Raw genomic sequence first — 16,813 nt, 5'->3', positions numbered from 1 at the left:
TGCGGCGATTGAGTGGATACAGCGCTCGCCTCCTGTCTTAAGGGCCATTGGTCCAATCCCAGAGCCCCGCAAGTCCACTCATCTGTAAATAAGTATACTTACCTTTACGGTTGGGGAACTGAAAGTGGTCGATTGCAGTGCCGACCATGTTGCCTCCCTGAGTCACAGTGTGTTGTTTGTCCCTTCTGAGCGGTCAAAACTCCGACCTGAGGCTATGATCATTATGGAGTGGGCATCCGATAACTCTAGATATGAACATTATAAGTACAGTAAGTGTTATCTTTTTACAGAACATTACTCTTAACTCGGCCCCGGCCCTTCTGTAATATAGATGTGGTCACTTGTACACATTCTAATCCGTCTCGGTAAGTGAGGTGAGTGAGTGGCTCTCCTTCGTGTAGAGTGACGTTCGCCCGCAATGAAAACAGGACAAGATAGTAACAGGGGGTTCTGCGGGTTCCTTGTACAGGTACACAACTCTTAATGCTCACTATCAGGGCTTTTGTGAAGCTTCATGTTAGATAGTTTGGTGCTGATATACTGTATACTGTTCTGAGATGCGCCTCAATGCTGTGCCGAATTGCCTTTGTCATGGTCTATTGGCCGCCCCACTATCATATTCAATGCACCCAAACGTGTCCTCCATCTTGAATCATCAAAACAATAGTAAACGTTGGGGTTCGGCTTGTCCTCGGCTTGTCCTCAGTTGGTCTTCGGCTGTCCTCTACTCCTCGGTTGGTCCTCGGCTGGTCCTGGGCTGTCCTCAGTTGGTCTTCGGCTGTCCTCTACTCCTTGGTTGGTCCTCGGCTGGTCCTGGGCTGTCCTCAGTTGGTCTTCGGCTGTCCTCTACTCCTCGGTTGGTCCTCGGCTGGTCCTGGGCTGTCCTCAGTTGGTCTTCGGCTGTCCTCTACTCCTCGGTTGGTCCTCGGCTGGTCCTGGGCTGTCCTGCTATTCTAAAACTCTACACTTATTAATTTAGTTTCTGAACACAGTCAACGTCTCTCCGTTGAGCGTGGCATGTGCGGCGGACCCATCTCTTGAAACTACGATATCTTTTTAACTTGTGCGAGTGTCTCTTGGTTCATATATAAAGGTCTAACTAAAACACTTCCCCTAAGGTGTGTATTTTTTCCATCAAATATTTCACTGTATGATTTTCAAGGAAGAATTTTCATCCATAGTGTTGAATAGTTCCGGATTATCAATGCTCCTTCCTGCCTCCCTCATGCTGCTCTACTTGCCTCCTGTACTAACAAGAAACAGTTATGGATGAACTGTCACGTAATGGCTGGTAACTATAGAGAGAGGTTACCATAGGACCATACCCTTCTCGTTTAGTAGTTTGATGTTGTTTACATATATAGTGGGTCGGGTCTTTAACATATTGGAATAGGAAATTGCCTCTAGATATAAAAGGTTTGTAGAATTATTAACGTCTTGTGATATATTGTCAGTGTTCATTATGTCTCTGTGTTGTTTATTAAAGTAAGGGTCTCTCATCTTCCTATGGTTCAATCTACTAAAATTTGGTGAACTGTGAATGTGTCCAGTGAGTGTCTCTGCCCGTCTGTATAATCTTATTAACCATTTCGACTCGTCAAAAACATCTTATCTTTGCCTCTCACTTTACTGGCTCTAAGGTCCCCTCTAGTATCAACGACCACACCTTTCTTAAATTTTGTCTTGGAGGACCTTGTGTTGTGAGGGAACAAGGTGTGGTTGTGAAGAAACATGGCGTGGTTGTGAGGGAACAAGGTGTGGACGTGACGTGTGGTCAAGATTCTTGGGGTGTCACTATGCAGAGGTCTTGTAGCTGGTTGAGGTGATGGAGTGAGCTGAGTGATATGGGCTGAAGGACTGTCAGACACACATTAATTAAAAAAGATTTATTTATATAAAAAAGAACATAATTATATAATGACTAGTTGTCATTCATAAAACTGAGTAAAACACGTTACGGATGCGTGAGTATTGCCAGTACTGTTTATGAGCAGGGAAAACTCTGGTGGGCGGAGCAAACTGCATATTTTCGCTACCTTCCACTACTGAGGCAGAATGGTGGAGCTACGTTAACAATCTGACAATCTTCCACGGTGGGCTGAGTCTGGTCTAGAACTTCCCTTGACTTTCAGGTTTGACGGACCGAACACACAATTGGCGAGATTTGTCATCAAACTGAGAAATGGGTGAGTGAGGTGACTGTAGTGTTGACGAGGCACAAGTTTGTACTGTATACTCGTATACGATGATTTAATTAACTTGTCTTCATCAACCGTCACTGATGATTCGGGAATGAATCGGGATGTGGCCACTCAGAATCAGGGTGTTGCCACTCAGAAAATGTGGCACGTCTCGTGGGCCACCATTCTCGAGTCTTGACTACAGTTGAACACTTGAGCAAACTCTGGTGTGTTCATCATCACGGCATTGATCCTGAAATAAGACACAACCAATGACTTACCAAGATAACCCCATACATCAGTCACAACAGGAGAATACTCGGTCACTATTAACACACAAAGAATGTAAACAAAGGAGCTCACCTCATGTTGTTAGGGAGGCAATGGGAGCTTACCTCATGTTGTTGGGGAGGCAATGAGGAGTTTACCTCATGTTGTTGGGGAGGCAATGGGGAGTTTACCTCATGTTGTTGGGGAGGCAATGGGGAGTTTACCTCATGTTGTTGGGGAGGCAATGGGAGCTTACCTCATGTTGTTGGGGAGATGTTCGTCCAGCTCCATGAGGAAGATCTTTGCCAAGGCTGGGATGACAGCGCAGTACGGCTGAGGGACAGAAACCCTTGTCAGTCAGGTCCACACACTGTACTCACTCACTGCAACACACACACACACACACACACACACACACACACACACACACAAACACACACACACACACACACACTGTAACACTACTTGACCACCGGAGGGTCAAGACCTATCTGGTGCTGCTCTTGTTGTGACAGCTGCCCCGGTAATGTTGGCCCATTCCCCTCGACCCCTCCTCCCCGCCGCGATATCAACATAATCCCTCCAAAAGTGATAATTTCGTTTCGGAAAGGGAGCAGTGTTGAACAGTGATGAACATTGTTTAAGTCAGTGAATTCAACACTAGACAGCACCAGCAGGAGCCGTGATCCACCAGTGAGTTCCACATCCAGAGAAAAGCACCCCTGGGAACCGACCACCATCTTCTGACCAGGCGGTGTTGTGTTAATCAGAACACTCTGGGAACAATCGTGGGTTGGCTTTATGTGACACCACACCACTCTTCCCGGTGTCTCCATGACGACGTGAGGTCCTTCATGTCATCACCCAAGAATGAGCTACAGCACTACGTGAACACCACACCACCCAGTGTCTCCATGACTACGTGAGATCCTTCATGTCAACACCTATGGATGAGTTACTGCACCACATGTCCTACGTGACCTCACGCAGTAGGGCAAGAGACCAGCCTGGGCATCAACTGTAAACTATAATGTGTATGTTCATTTCATGTTCCTTCTCCTTTTAGTAAAGAAAGCTTTTGTTAAAAAAACCACCCAACCCATGTCATTTCTGTCCAATGTATATTTTCAGCCTTTGGGCTGCTGAAAATTTTCAATAAACCGTTAATTATTATTATTTAACTCTTATTACTACTACTGTGCTGTCACTCGGAATCGAGTATGACGATCATCCAGTTATGATACAATAATATGAGTTATTAAGGATGTCACCTTCTTTAGCGAGCTCTGAGGTGACTCGAGAGGCCGATATGGGACCTGCAGGAGGCCGTCCACAGATGTTGCGTGTGTGGAGGGCTACATCTATTGGGGGGAGGGGGGGCGCAGCGTCTTTCCGGCGCTGGCACTTGTCTGCCTCGGTGTGCAGTCAGGCAAACTCGAAAGTATTGACATCTTCTCGTGTAGTGCTCCTCCAAGCGTTACAGTGTGAAGTGATCGTCTCCCAGTTCGATTTGACACTTTCAGGTTTGTCCAAAGACTATAATTTTACCCTTTCCGTTGTCCGCCAGCATTACATTTACCATTCGTTGGATGACTGTAAAGTAGCCGCTTTGGCAGTCTACTGTCGTCCATGCGGGTAACATGGCCAGTCCAACGTTGGTGTTCATGGATAATGGCAGCTTCAATACTCCTACAGTCGATGTCAGCGAGAATACTTGCATTTGATCTCTTATCTTCCCAGCGAACTCGGAGGATGGAACGTGGACTACGTTGGTGAAAGTTTTCAAGTGTCTTGAGGTGCCTCCTATATGTTACCCATGTCTCGCTGACATACTGCAGGGTGGGGAGGACCACTGCTTGATACACGTGCAACTTTGTGGATGATATCAGCTCCCTACAGCTGGAGAAATGGGTATGGAGTCTGCCAAAGGCTTGAGATGCACATCTGATCCGATGTTGAATTTCTTCGTCGATGTCTGCAGTGATGGACAGGTGGGAGCCAAGGTACTGAAATAGGGTAACATTAGAGAGGGTAGTACCGTTAACCTGGATTGCTGATGGAGGTGTGGCTGAACCAAGGACAGGCTGAATGAGAATCTGAGTCTTACATACATTCGCCTCGAGGCCAAAGTGTGCATATGCATCTGCATAGGTGTTCAGGATCTCCTGTAGGTTGTGTTCAGTGTGAGCTTCAAGTGTTAGGTCATCTGCATACTGAAGTTTAGTAATGGAAGCAGCCGACACCTTTGTTCCTGTCTGGAGTCATCTTATGTTGAAAAGTCCCTTCATCTGATACTGTATGTCCACCCTGCCAGATAAATTGGCACTGGCACGAGTAAGGAAGGCATCCTTGTTTTACCCCAATTTGGATGGGGAAGAACTCAGAATGGATGCCACTGTGTAGGACACTGCAATTCATGCCAACGTGGGGTTGCCTCACAATGGCGATGAATTTTGGTGGGCAGCCAAAACGACTGAGGGTCCGCCAGAGGGCTTCCCTGTTGACCGTGTCGAAGGCCTTGGTTAGGTCAATGAAGGCCATGTACAGGTCACAATGTTGTTCACTGCATTTTTCCTGTATCTGGCGGGCAGCAAAGATAATGTCAGTGGTGCCACGTGATGGTCTAAAGACACATTAAGATTCTGGGAGGAAGTTTTCCGCCTTAGGGAGAATTCTGTTTTGGAAAACTCAAGCGATAATTTTGTCAGCTACGGACAGCAGTGAGATCTCACGGGAGTTGCCGCAGTCAGACCGGTCTCCCTTGTTCTTATAAATATTGACGATGGAAGCATCTTTAAGAGCTTGGGGGATTTCCTCCTTTTCTCATATATTCTCCAGGAGAGAGTGGAGACGGCTGGTAAGCAGAGGTCCTCCTGCTTTATACACCTCGTCTGGGATTCCATCAGGCCCTGTGGCTTTGTTATTTTTCATCTGCTTGATGGCAGTAGCTACCTCTTCCAGGGATGGAGGATAGCTGAGGTGGGTTAACTCTGGGTGCTGAGGGACCTGTTGGGTAGTCAGGACATCCACATCTGTAACACACACACACACACACAAAAGTACCTGTGCGGCGGAGACGAAGAACAGCTGTTCGGGTGAGAGTGGTAGGGCAGGTAGGCGGGGCTCCACGTAGTGCCTCTCCACCCAGCGCTGATAGGCTCTGTACGCGTGTCTGATTCCCGCTATGTCCGCCAGGTTCTCATTTAACGTGGCGCTGCTGTCGATCTGTCCAGAGACACAGGACGTATTACAACACTGTCAATTATATAGGTAAATACAGGTTATGTCAGGTTATCGTTAAGGTGGTTAGGTTAAGTTTTGTTAACGTTAGGTTAGCGTTAGTTAGGTTAGGTTAGGTTTTGTAAGCGTTAGATTAAGTTAGCTTTAGGGTAGGTTAGCATTGGTTAGGTTAGATTTGGTTAGCCTTAGGCTAAGTTAGGTTAGGTTAGCGTTAGTTAGATTAGTATTACGTTAGGTTAGCGTTAGTCAGATTAGAATTAGGTTAGGTTAGCGTTAGAGTGGTTAATCTTCAGATGAAATAAGCTTGAGGGTGAATCAAGTGGTAATCCCAAACCTGACCTTAACCAGACATGGACTCCCCCATTACCAAGGAATATCCATTACTCTCTATCACTTCCTTTCCTATTCTCTCTCTCTCTCTCTCCCCCTCTCTCTCTCCCCCTCTCTCTCTCTTCCCTCTTCATCCTCCTCTCCCACCCTCCTCCTCCCTCTTCCCTCCTCAACCTCTTCTCCCCCCTCCTCATCCTTTTCTCCCCTATCCCCACCTCTCTCTCTTCCCTCCCCCACTTCTCCCCCCACACCTTTCTCTCCCCACATCTCCCCCTCTGACTCACATCCATCGCTATCATGGTGTACTGTACAAGGACCACCTCGTAGAAGGCGTGGGCTAGAAGGTTGTGGTAGCAGTCAGCGGTCTCGTTGAGTTTCTGACGGGTCTTGTCACTGAAGGGTCGCGTCAACTCCCCGCGGGCGTCAAACAACATCCCTGAGGTGAAAACGAAGAGAGTTCAGTACACAGGTAGACACAGCCAGATAGGTTGATAGATACGAGTACAGTATAGGCACAGCCAGATAGGTTGATCAGACATATAGACACAGACTAGCCCCTCTCCCTTCCTCCTTCCCTCCCTACCAGATCACACACACACACACACACACACACACACTCACCGGTAAAGTCCATGCCGTGGAAGATCTCATGAGCCATGGCAGTAGCAGCTGAGCCATAATTCATGTACTCTGGTCCCCGTGTCAGGTAGTAGGGCGGCTGAAAGAACGCTTCAGGGAACACTAGGAGATAGAGTAGACGACATGATGGGGGAGAGAAAAAAAAAGAAGGGAAATATTTAGATAGATAATAATAACAATGATTTAAGAGATATTGTAATAATTATAGTTAGGATAGATGTAGTAATGGTATGAATAGGTTATGGGAAGATTATAAGCTTTCTGTTTATTTCCTTTAATGATTTATACACTCTATAGCGCGACTTGCCGTGGTTTGGTTTGGTTATGTTTGGTTTGGTTAGCATTATGTTTGGTTTGGTTAGGTTAGCTTTTGGTTAGGTTAGCTTTTGGTTAGGTTAGCTTTTGGTTAGGTTAGGTTAGGTTAGGTTAGGGTGTCTAATGTTTACGTGGTCCAATTTTTAATAACGGATGAATATTTTAATCCGTATCTATCACAAGAGAATTATCAATGTACTGTACAGGTGTTAGGTGAGTCACTTATACCAATGTACTGTACAGGTGTTAGGTGAGTCACTTATACCAATGTACTGTACAGGTGTTAGGTACCAATGTACTGTACAGGTGTTAGGTGAGTCACTTATACCAATGTACTGTACAGGTGTTAGGTGAGTCACTTATACCAATGTACTGTACAGGTGTTAGGTGAGTCACTTATACCAATGTACTGTACAGGTGTTAGGTGAGTCACTTATACCAATGTACTCTACAGGTGTTAGGTGAGTCACTTATACCAATGTACTCTACAGGTGTTAGGTGAGTCACTTATACCAATGTACTCTACAGGTGTTAGGTGAGTCACTTATACCAATGTACTCTACAGGTGTTAGGTGAGTCACTTATACCAATGTACTCTACAGAGTGTTAGGTGAGTCACTTATACCAATGTACTCTACAGGTGTTAGGTGAGTCACTTATACCAATGTACTCTACAGGTGTTAGGTGAGTCACTTATACCAATGTACTGTACAGGTGTTAGGTGAGTCACTTATACCAATGTACTGTACAGGTGTTAGGTGAGTCACTTATACCAATGTACTCTACAGGTGTTAGGGAGAGTTACTTATACCAATGTACTGTACAGGTGTTAGGGAGAGTCACTTACCTATAGTATTGGTTGATTGCATGTGGAAGGCGTTGACGATGAAGGGCTGAACAGTAAACGCCCAGCTGGTGAGAACAACGAGTATATGGTAAGGTTGAGTCTTGGTAGGAAGGCTCTTTTATCCACCGATTATTATGTGACACCGTGCATGACCCAGAGAGCCTCCAGTGAGCCTATGAAATGGTCCAGTGAACCTAAAAATGATCCAGTGAGACTAAGAATGGTCCAATGAGACTAAGAATGACCCAGTGAGCCTAAGAATGACCCAGTGAGCCTAAGAATGACCCACTGAGCCTATGAAATGGTTCAGTTAGTCTACGAATGATCCAGTTAGTCTAAGAATGATCCAGTGAGTCTACGAATGAACCAGTGAAATTAAGAATGAACCAGTAAGTCTAAGATTGACTCAGTGAGGCTACGAATGACTCCATGAGCCTATGAGATATAACGTATAATTATGTTATTCTCTTAAGTTATAATTAACTAATATAATCCCTTCGCCCCAGTTCATGGTCTAGAATGAATCGTCTCACTAACCTAACCTCACTTACCCTAACCCAACACAACCCAACTTAACCCAACTTAAACACAACCCAACCCAACCTCACTTACAGACTGAACTCACATGAACGATCCTTTATCGATAGGTGTGTGGTAGAGGCGGTAGATGTCGACCCTGAACACCTGGTAGAGCTCCACCACGGCGTCTAGGAAAGTGAAGTTTGGCAGGAACCGAATCTGTGTGTGGAGGGAGAAATGGATGGAACCAGAGTTATTATGAGGATCTCTCTCTCTCTCTCTCTCTCTCTCTCTCTCTCTCTCTCTCTCTCTCTCTCCTACACGTTACCTCAGAGTGGGACTCGTTCACGTAAGAGATGTTCCAGTGACGGTCGTAAGCTCCCACCTCGGCCTGCAGTAAGTTCAGCTTCTCGAGGGCCACCACTTTGTCTTTTTTACTCATCCACTCTGAAGACCTAATCGACACCTCTACCTCCTCCCTCAGTAGCTCCAGCATCGACGCCGCCTGTAGAAGGGGAAGGAAGATGTAGGATGTTAGGTCTTGAGGGCGAGTGAAAGTCCAGAGATGCTCGGGAACATGATGGTGTGTGCTGGCTTCTCTTGCTGTCCATTTACAAGGAGATTAAATAAGGTTTTGATTTTTATAACACCTGGGAATCTTTAGCGTGTGACTCGCCGACCATGTATGTGACTCGCCAACCATGTCTGTGACCCGCCGACCATGTCTGTGACCCGCCAACCATGTCTGTGACCCGCCAACCATGTATGTGACTCGCCAACCATGTATGTGACTCGCCAACCATGTCTGTGACCCGCCGACCATGTCTGTGACCCGCCAACCATGTATGTGACCCGCCAACCATGTATGTGTCGCCAACCTGTGACCCATGTATGTGACCAACCATGTATGTGACTCGCCAACCATGTATGTGACTCGCCAACCATGTCTGTGACCCGCCGACCATGTCTGTGACCCGCCAACCATGTATGTGACCCGCCAACCATGTATGTGACTCGCCAACCATGTATGTGACTCGCCAACCATGTCTGTGACCCGCCAACCATGTATGTGACCCGCCAACCATGTATGTGACTCGCCAACCATGTCTGTGACTCGCCAACCATGTATGTGACCCGCCAACCATGTATGTGACCCGCCAACCATGTCTGTGACCCGCCAACCATGAATGTGTCCCGCTGCTATACACGTACAGTACAGAGATGTATTACACAGGGGTGGAGACGGAGTGTTTAACACAGGTACTCACGTGGGTGCGGATGTTGGTGACGGTGGTGTTGCCGATGTAGTGAAGGTACATGTTGGACATGACGTCCCCGAACACGCTCTTGGTGGCCTGCTGGCACCATGTGTACAGTTAGTGGGTATTATTATCACGCACACATATGCACAGTATACACAACACACACTTACAGTGGTACATGTACACCTAAGTGTATTTATATTTATGTAATTAAGTATACGCGCATACATACACAGGTGTGCAAGTACACACAGTTAGGTATGTATGTACAATATATTACACATAGATATGTATGTGTACATGTACCTCGGCATGTATGTACAGTCACGAGCCATAATAACGGGGACACATTGCACGACCGGGCGGTGAGGCAAGGTGACCTTTCTGGACGACGTCACCGCGACACGAACTAACACGCCAGACGACAGTTTGTTTCCGGCTAGGCACCACGGCAGAACTAGGAAGCCAGTAACATTCCACATGAACATTAGACCTTAATGATATTGATATTGAATATGAATCTGATAAATAATGATATAGGTGCAATCAGCTATGCATTGCCACAGCTGTATTGTCATTAATGAATTAAGAAAGAACTTCATGTTAAAGCAAAGTTACACTAACTGAAACATCAAAAACTTATATCACAAAGGTAATGTTGACAGGTAATATGTGATTTAAAGTTGGTGATCTGAGTAATACCACTCGTACATTACTGAGGTGTCTGGAGCACCGTGAGTGTTCAGTTAGTGCCTCTCTTTGGTACATCATATGGAGATGTCCTGACCTCTGGATTGTGGCACGTAATATGACCTAAATATCTACAAGAATATTATTACATATAGGTGTCCATATAATACTTAATAGAAACATATTTCACCTCACAATGTATAAATGAAGGTCCCATATTATTTGACTGCTGACGATAGTGTTAAATACCAAAACTATGTTACATTTGATAATCTTATCGGCATGATAACATAATGGGTCTCTATCACAAAATGTAAACATGGGCGTAGAGAGAGGGACTGGGGAGAAGGCGGGGATGGGTATGAGCCAAGGGTGGATGAGATCGAGCAGGGAAGTTAGGGAGACCTCGGGCGGGGATTGTGCGTGGAGTAGGAGACGAGGCATGAATGGAGGAAATATATCGCCATGAAATGAGTAAATTGTATAAGCCATCCTGTATATACAGTACCAAAAAGTGGGTTTTTTATGAAACATAAGAAACAGTAATGGTTGGCCTGGTGTCAAGCCACAGTGTTACAATAGGATACAAACTGAACACATGAGAACCTTGTCATTAAACCTTATTACTTGTATTAAAAGGCTATATTTATCGAGCTGTATAAATGGAAGTCAGGGTTAAACAAAGGTGATATAACAAAGGTACTCAAACTATCCAACCAGGAGTGAACTCGTAACAATGGTTTTAAATTAGACAAATTTAGATTTAGGCTCGAGATAGGTAAACATCGGTTTAGAAATAGAGTAGTGGATGAGTGGAACAAGTTACCAAATATCATCATTAACTCGAATATGCTGGATAGCTTCAAACATAGGTTGGACGGATATATGAGCGATAGGGGTTGGGTGTAAATGGGACTGCCCATTATGGACCAATAGGCTCGCTGCAATTTCCTCAATTCATGTGTTCTTATGTTGTGTTCCGTTGTATAATAACATTATCATAAAACGGTACTCAAATAATACCATACGAAATCTGAAATAGTAGATACTCTATCTCTCTCTCTCGCTCTACCACTGAATCTTGGTGTATGTGTGTTAAAAGTAACTGCTTTGTGGTGCCTCTCTCTGGAGAATCTGGTAGATGAGGAAGGGGGGAGGGCAGGGGGGGTGTTGTTGGTGAAATATACGGTATACTATACTGTATGTGTTTGCATTTTGTGGTAACATCCGATATATTATCATGTGGATAAGATGCTGAACAGCGGAACAGCTATGGGGTATCATTATACTATGACCAACAATGAAATAGTGTTAAAGTGTGACGTCATTATTTTTCAAATTTTATATTTTTGTTCTGTGATCCTAATGATCACATAAGCGTCCTTTTATATCAATATATGCAAAATTTCGGATATAGTCTGTTTTTACAGTCCACAAATTCCCCATACAAAGTTTTTAACTTCAGCATTGGTACAAAATAGTTTGAACCAGGCATAAATTAAAAGGGTTTGTATGGGATTGTTTCAACCTTTCATTACCCATATACCGGTCGTTTACCCCTCTACTGACCCCATATTTTCTAGAGGTCTATTAATTTGTCCTTCTGAAAAGTTAATCCACTTAACAGATTCCCGAAAATATATATATTTGTGACGTCATCACAATAATAAGGGACTTTCATAGGTGGTTCACGTGTTGACGCATCAAAAGGTGGCATTTGTTTCCAGTCGGTATTAAGAGGATAACTCTTTAGTAAACTCTAGTACTAGTTAATATAACATCTCCATATAAGATTTCACGCAGAGGCACCAACTTCACACTCACGACAAACACTAATCTTTTCATTGTGATATTACTTCCAACACCAGCTGTTAATGACAAATTACAGTAGTTGGTAATATTACTGAAATTATATATTATTATTGACGTTTTACTTAGCTCACCTTCGTTTTATAATTTTCTCAGGGCATTAATGGTAATACGGAAGCAGCAATGCACTGCTGAGTAATAAGAGCATATATTGCACCTGTATAATTAATTTTTAGTATTATAATCAATATTAATATTATCAGTAATATTCCTATCGAGCGTCACAAGCTCTGTGCGTGGTGCCGAGGTGGAACTGGCGGAAAAACATGTATCCTGTAGATGTAATGTCAAACTGGATAAGCCTCTATCGCAGTGAGCTGTCGTCCAGAAAGGCCAGCTAGCCTCACTTCTCGTCCAGCAAGGTGCCCTCGTCACCATTATAGCTCATGACTGTACACATACTTCAGTATGGAGGTACACAATCTTACGTAAAAATATATAAGCACACTGTACAGTACACATGCACTTAACAAAGAATATACAAGTACACTTACTGATGTATGTGCTTACAGTCTACACTTTGGTATTTCCGTATACACAGTCTTCGGTGTACTGTACATGTACTGTACACAAGTACATAAATATATGTGTACACTTATGCTTTAACATACCATGTATACATATACTTAATAAATTTGTTCACATAAACATATATAAACTTGCATATCCCCCACACACCTCACCCCACACACACCTCACCCCCACACCTCACCTCACGCCTCACCTCATCCCCACACCTCACCCCCACACCTCACCTCACACCTCACCTCACTCCATCCCCACACCTCACGCCTCACCTCATCCCCCCACACACACACACACACACCTGGCTCCATCCACACACCTGAAGGCAAAAGTCGTTTTGGTCGGTGTCGAGAGATGGAGACCGTCTCTAACAACACGTCAGATGTAAACAGTCAGCAACGTAGTGGACCACCCTGTAGGGGGATGGTCACCAGCTGCTACTGAGATGTGTCAAGGTGGTGGTGGGTCTTCGGGTCACCTTAAACACCCAGATGAAAACCTAACCTAACCTAACCTAACCTAACCTTTGCCTAACCTAACCTAAACCAGATGAAAAGGTTTATACAGTGTTATTGACATATGTTGAGACGGCACGTAGTAACAAGAGGATTTTTTTTATAAAGTTGTCTCGCATGAATGTTGTTGATGTCATTAAATATCGTTCACTAGACAGTTTTTAACAAGGGATCATTTTTGACTCAATTGGTACAGATCATCATAGAGTTATCATTATATCCTGAAATAATCCTGCCCAAGTGTCCTGACCCTCACTACACACACTGAATCACTGAAAACTTGTATTGGTCAGTGTTTCGCGGTGAGGTCAGCAGAGAGAGCTCAGGTTCTCAACTGGCTCAGCCACGTTAATATTGTTATTATTATCCACTCTGTATCTGTATTTTTCTGGCTAAATAAACTGTTACAATTCAATTCAATTCAGATGTGAAGCAGACTAGACAATGGCAATGTTATTTTTACTCATTATAATCTACTGATAACCGTGGTAACATTCTGAGATGTTCTCATTACCACCATGCTATGTGTACTATTCTAGATGATACTAAGTGTTACATAATACCTCCTTGAGATAAATGTACAGTATATATCAGGTGCCTAAAAGAGAGCCCAGGTTCTCAACTGGCTCAGCCATGTTAATATTGTTATTATTATCCACTCTGTATCTGTGTTTGTTTTTTTTTTGGCTAAATAAACTGTTTCAATTCAATTCACTAGGTACGGACAAAACCGCCTCATTTAAAGTGGAAAATCGGTTCGGTTAGGTTAGGTATTGCAGCCTTATGATATAATAAATGTAATATTTTACATGTCAGTAAAATATATTCATAAACTGTAAATAATAAAGAATAAAAATAAGTATTTAAAGATTCTGATTTTTATTATTTATCTTAAGGGGCTTTTGTCCGACACTCAAGACCTCACACACACACACAGTACAGTACCATAAACACTCGTTAACCGAATTGTAAACACAGACATAAACCATAACATCTCACTTAAACTCTACTTAATTGGATACTAATTTATTTAACTACTAAGCATATATAACTCATTTGGGGAACCTGAAGTGAGTACACCCATTCGTCTCTCATAGGAAGAATGTTAATGATAGTCTGAGATCAAGGTTACTGCTTTATGACGTTGTGGTCGGGTATTGTAGGAGTGAGGAGCGTCGACACTACCAGCAGACTACAGGAGGGGGTTGATATACACTGCTGCTACAGGAGGGTTGTCGACGGTGACTTATGGTGATGGAACAACAAATTAAAGTGTACAGTACATAAATTGGCTGCAATAACGAGATCCCACCAGGCCCACTCGATTGATCTCACTCATTAGGTTACACACGTTAGGTTCACACTCACTAGGTTCATACTCGCTAGGCCCACTCACCAGGGGGGTAGGTCGTGGAGGAGGGATGAGAGGCTCTTGAGATAGTCTGGAAAGTACACGTAGATGTTGTCCTCGTCAGTGATGCTCTTATTAAACAGCTCCCGCAGCAGGTAACCCCACTCTACCTGGGGGCGAGGGGGAGAGAGTTAGTACACAGCCCTCACTCTACCTGGGGGCGAGGAAGAGAGAGTTAGTACACAGCCCTCACTCTACCTGGGGGCGAGGGGGGGGGGTACTAATATGTCTGCAGGAGGTGGTACGTACCGCGGGGAAGTCTTGCTGCAGCTGGGGTAAAGTGTAGTGGTTGTAGAGGTCCCCGTGTTGCTCTGCCTTTAACTCCTCTCTCTCGTCCGGATGAATCTGTTCCAACACAATAGTATATTAGGCCATTATGTTACATCATTGTTCTATCTTTTACGATGACTTCTTCATTAACACAAGAATAAAGTAGTTTCACACGAGTTGTTATGGAGAATTGTTGTTCAAGTTTGTTTTTTAAAAGTTTGATGCAGTGGAGAGGTCGCCTGGACTCCTCTGCTCTTCATCCACTAAAGCTCAACATAACTCTGATGAACTCTTGCTGAAATGTTGATAAATTCGTGTTTCTTTTATGGAGATTGTCAGATGTGAACACACTGGATACGACATGTTGGTGGCTCCCAAGACAAGTTAAGTTGTGTTGGTGGCTCCCGGGACAAGTTAAGAGGTGCTGGTGGCTCCCGGAACAAGTTAAGACGTGTTGGTGGCTCCCGGGACAAGTTAAGACGTGTTGGTGGCTCCCGGGACAAGTTAAGACGTGTTGGTGGCTCCTGGGACAAATTAAGTCGTGTTGGTGGCTCCTAGAACAAGTTAAGATGTGTTGGTGGCTCCTGGGACAAATTAAGACGTATTGATGGCTCCTAGAACAAGTTAAGACGTGTTTGTAGCTCCCAGGACAAGATAGATCACGAGGGTGCTCCACAACCCACCTGAAACAACGCTGTCAAAAAAGTCGAGGTGACGATTGAGAGAATTTCCTCGGTGGTGAGGTTGGCTGGATGGTCGTCGGGCGGAAGGTAGTCGTCTAACAGGGGGACGTCGAACAGCTGGGTAGTGTTGCTGTGGGTCACTAAGTCCAGCATCACCTTGCTTATAGCCTCGAGTCTCTTCATCTCTTGGTTGTCCTGGGAAAAAAAAATATGTTTTAACTGTGTATCTATGTAAAGACTAAATGTGGGTCCCATCTAAGTGGTGGGTGGACCAGGTGTAGTAAATCATTTAAGTGGTGGGTGGACCAGGTGTAGTAAATCATCTAAGTGGTGGGTAGAACAGGTGTAGTAAATCATCTAAGTGGTGGGTAGAACAGGTGTAGTAAATCATCTAAGTGGTGGGTAGAACAGGTGTAGTAACTCATCTAATTGGTGGGTAGAACAGGTGTAGTAACTCATCTAATTGGTGGGTAGAACAGGTGTAGTAACTCATCTAATTGGTGGGTAGAACAGGTATATAATCAGCATAACTGCCTGTATACTAAGCCTTCAGTATACAAGGTGGCAGCATGGCCGGCTCTGCACTCGACCTCCTTCACTATCCTAACTTTCTAAAATTCGGTACCCATTAACAGCTGGGTGGACTACAAGTGCCCTGAGATCGAATCAACGACATGTAGAACAGGAAGCTAGTTCTGTATCTATTCGGCCGCCGCACACCTTATCAGTGAACACAAGATTAATACTTTAGTAACAATGGTTGAAGATGACACTCAAACATTCTCCCCTTGTTATTCCTCGACCTAAACATCAGACTTTGAAAGACACGGACTAGATTATACTGAGGCCACGATGATGACAGACAGACACCAGCTACATTGGATCACCTGAAGATTAACCCCGGCGTATACTTCACCTAATGATTAAACAACCTAACTGCAACTGGAGGAGTTAAATTAGGTTGGGTCAGTTAGTTCAGGTTCGGTTAACTTAGGTAAGATTAGGTTAGGTTAGATTTGGGTAGATGAGGTTAGGTCAAGTTAGATTGGAATAGGTTTATTTAGATTAAATTAGATTAGGTTAGGTTAGGTTAGCATCAGCATCATCAGGTGGAATGAGGTGCAAGGGTAGGGGTGGTTAGGTTAGGTTAGCATCATCAGGTGGAATAAGGTGCAAGGGTAGGGGTGGTTATCATCAGGCAAAATCATCCCACCATCTCACCTTAAACACCTGGTAGACTTCTTTCCG

At 44.3% G+C, this 16,813-nt stretch overlaps 1 protein-coding gene across 1 annotated transcript; it reads right to left on the bottom strand.

Moving 5' to 3' along the window:
* Nucleotides 1–1,871: 1,871 nt before the first annotated feature.
* Nucleotides 1,872–13,070, bottom strand: LOC121874478 (neprilysin-2-like). Its single transcript, XM_042378616.1, has 10 exons — nt 13,006–13,070; nt 9,609–9,695; nt 8,669–8,845; nt 8,447–8,559; nt 7,822–7,886; nt 6,642–6,761; nt 6,305–6,456; nt 5,514–5,675; nt 2,707–2,783; nt 1,872–2,433 (listed from the first exon to the last, which is right to left on the bottom strand). The coding sequence occupies exons 2-10, from the start codon at nt 9,666–9,668 to the stop codon at nt 2,334–2,336; spliced, it is 1,026 nt and encodes a 341-aa protein (XP_042234550.1). The 5' UTR covers nt 9,669–9,695; nt 13,006–13,070; the 3' UTR covers nt 1,872–2,333.
* Nucleotides 13,071–16,813: the final 3,743 nt, after the last annotated feature.

The sequence above is a fragment of the Homarus americanus genome, unplaced genomic scaffold (genome assembly GCF_018991925.1).
Source record: "Homarus americanus isolate GMGI-L3 unplaced genomic scaffold, GMGI_Hamer_2.0 scaffold11794, whole genome shotgun sequence".
NCBI lineage: Eukaryota > Metazoa > Arthropoda > Malacostraca > Decapoda > Nephropidae > Homarus > Homarus americanus.
The sequence above is the reverse complement of the archived record's forward strand: the minus strand, read 5'-3'. Positions and strand labels throughout refer to the sequence as shown.

Coding starts and splice junctions, on each gene's coding strand:
- LOC121874478 (XM_042378616.1), bottom strand. CDS start 9,668: ATGTCCAACATGTACCTTCACTACATCGGCAACACCACCGTCACCAAC. Junction 2,784..5,513: donor TCTTCGTCTCCGCCGCACAG/GTACTTTTGTGT, acceptor TCTGTCCCTCAG/CCGTACTGCGCTGTCATCCC. Junction 2,434..2,706: donor CATCTCCCCAACAACATGAG/GTAAGCTCCCAT, acceptor GTCTTATTTCAG/GATCAATGCCGTGATGATGA.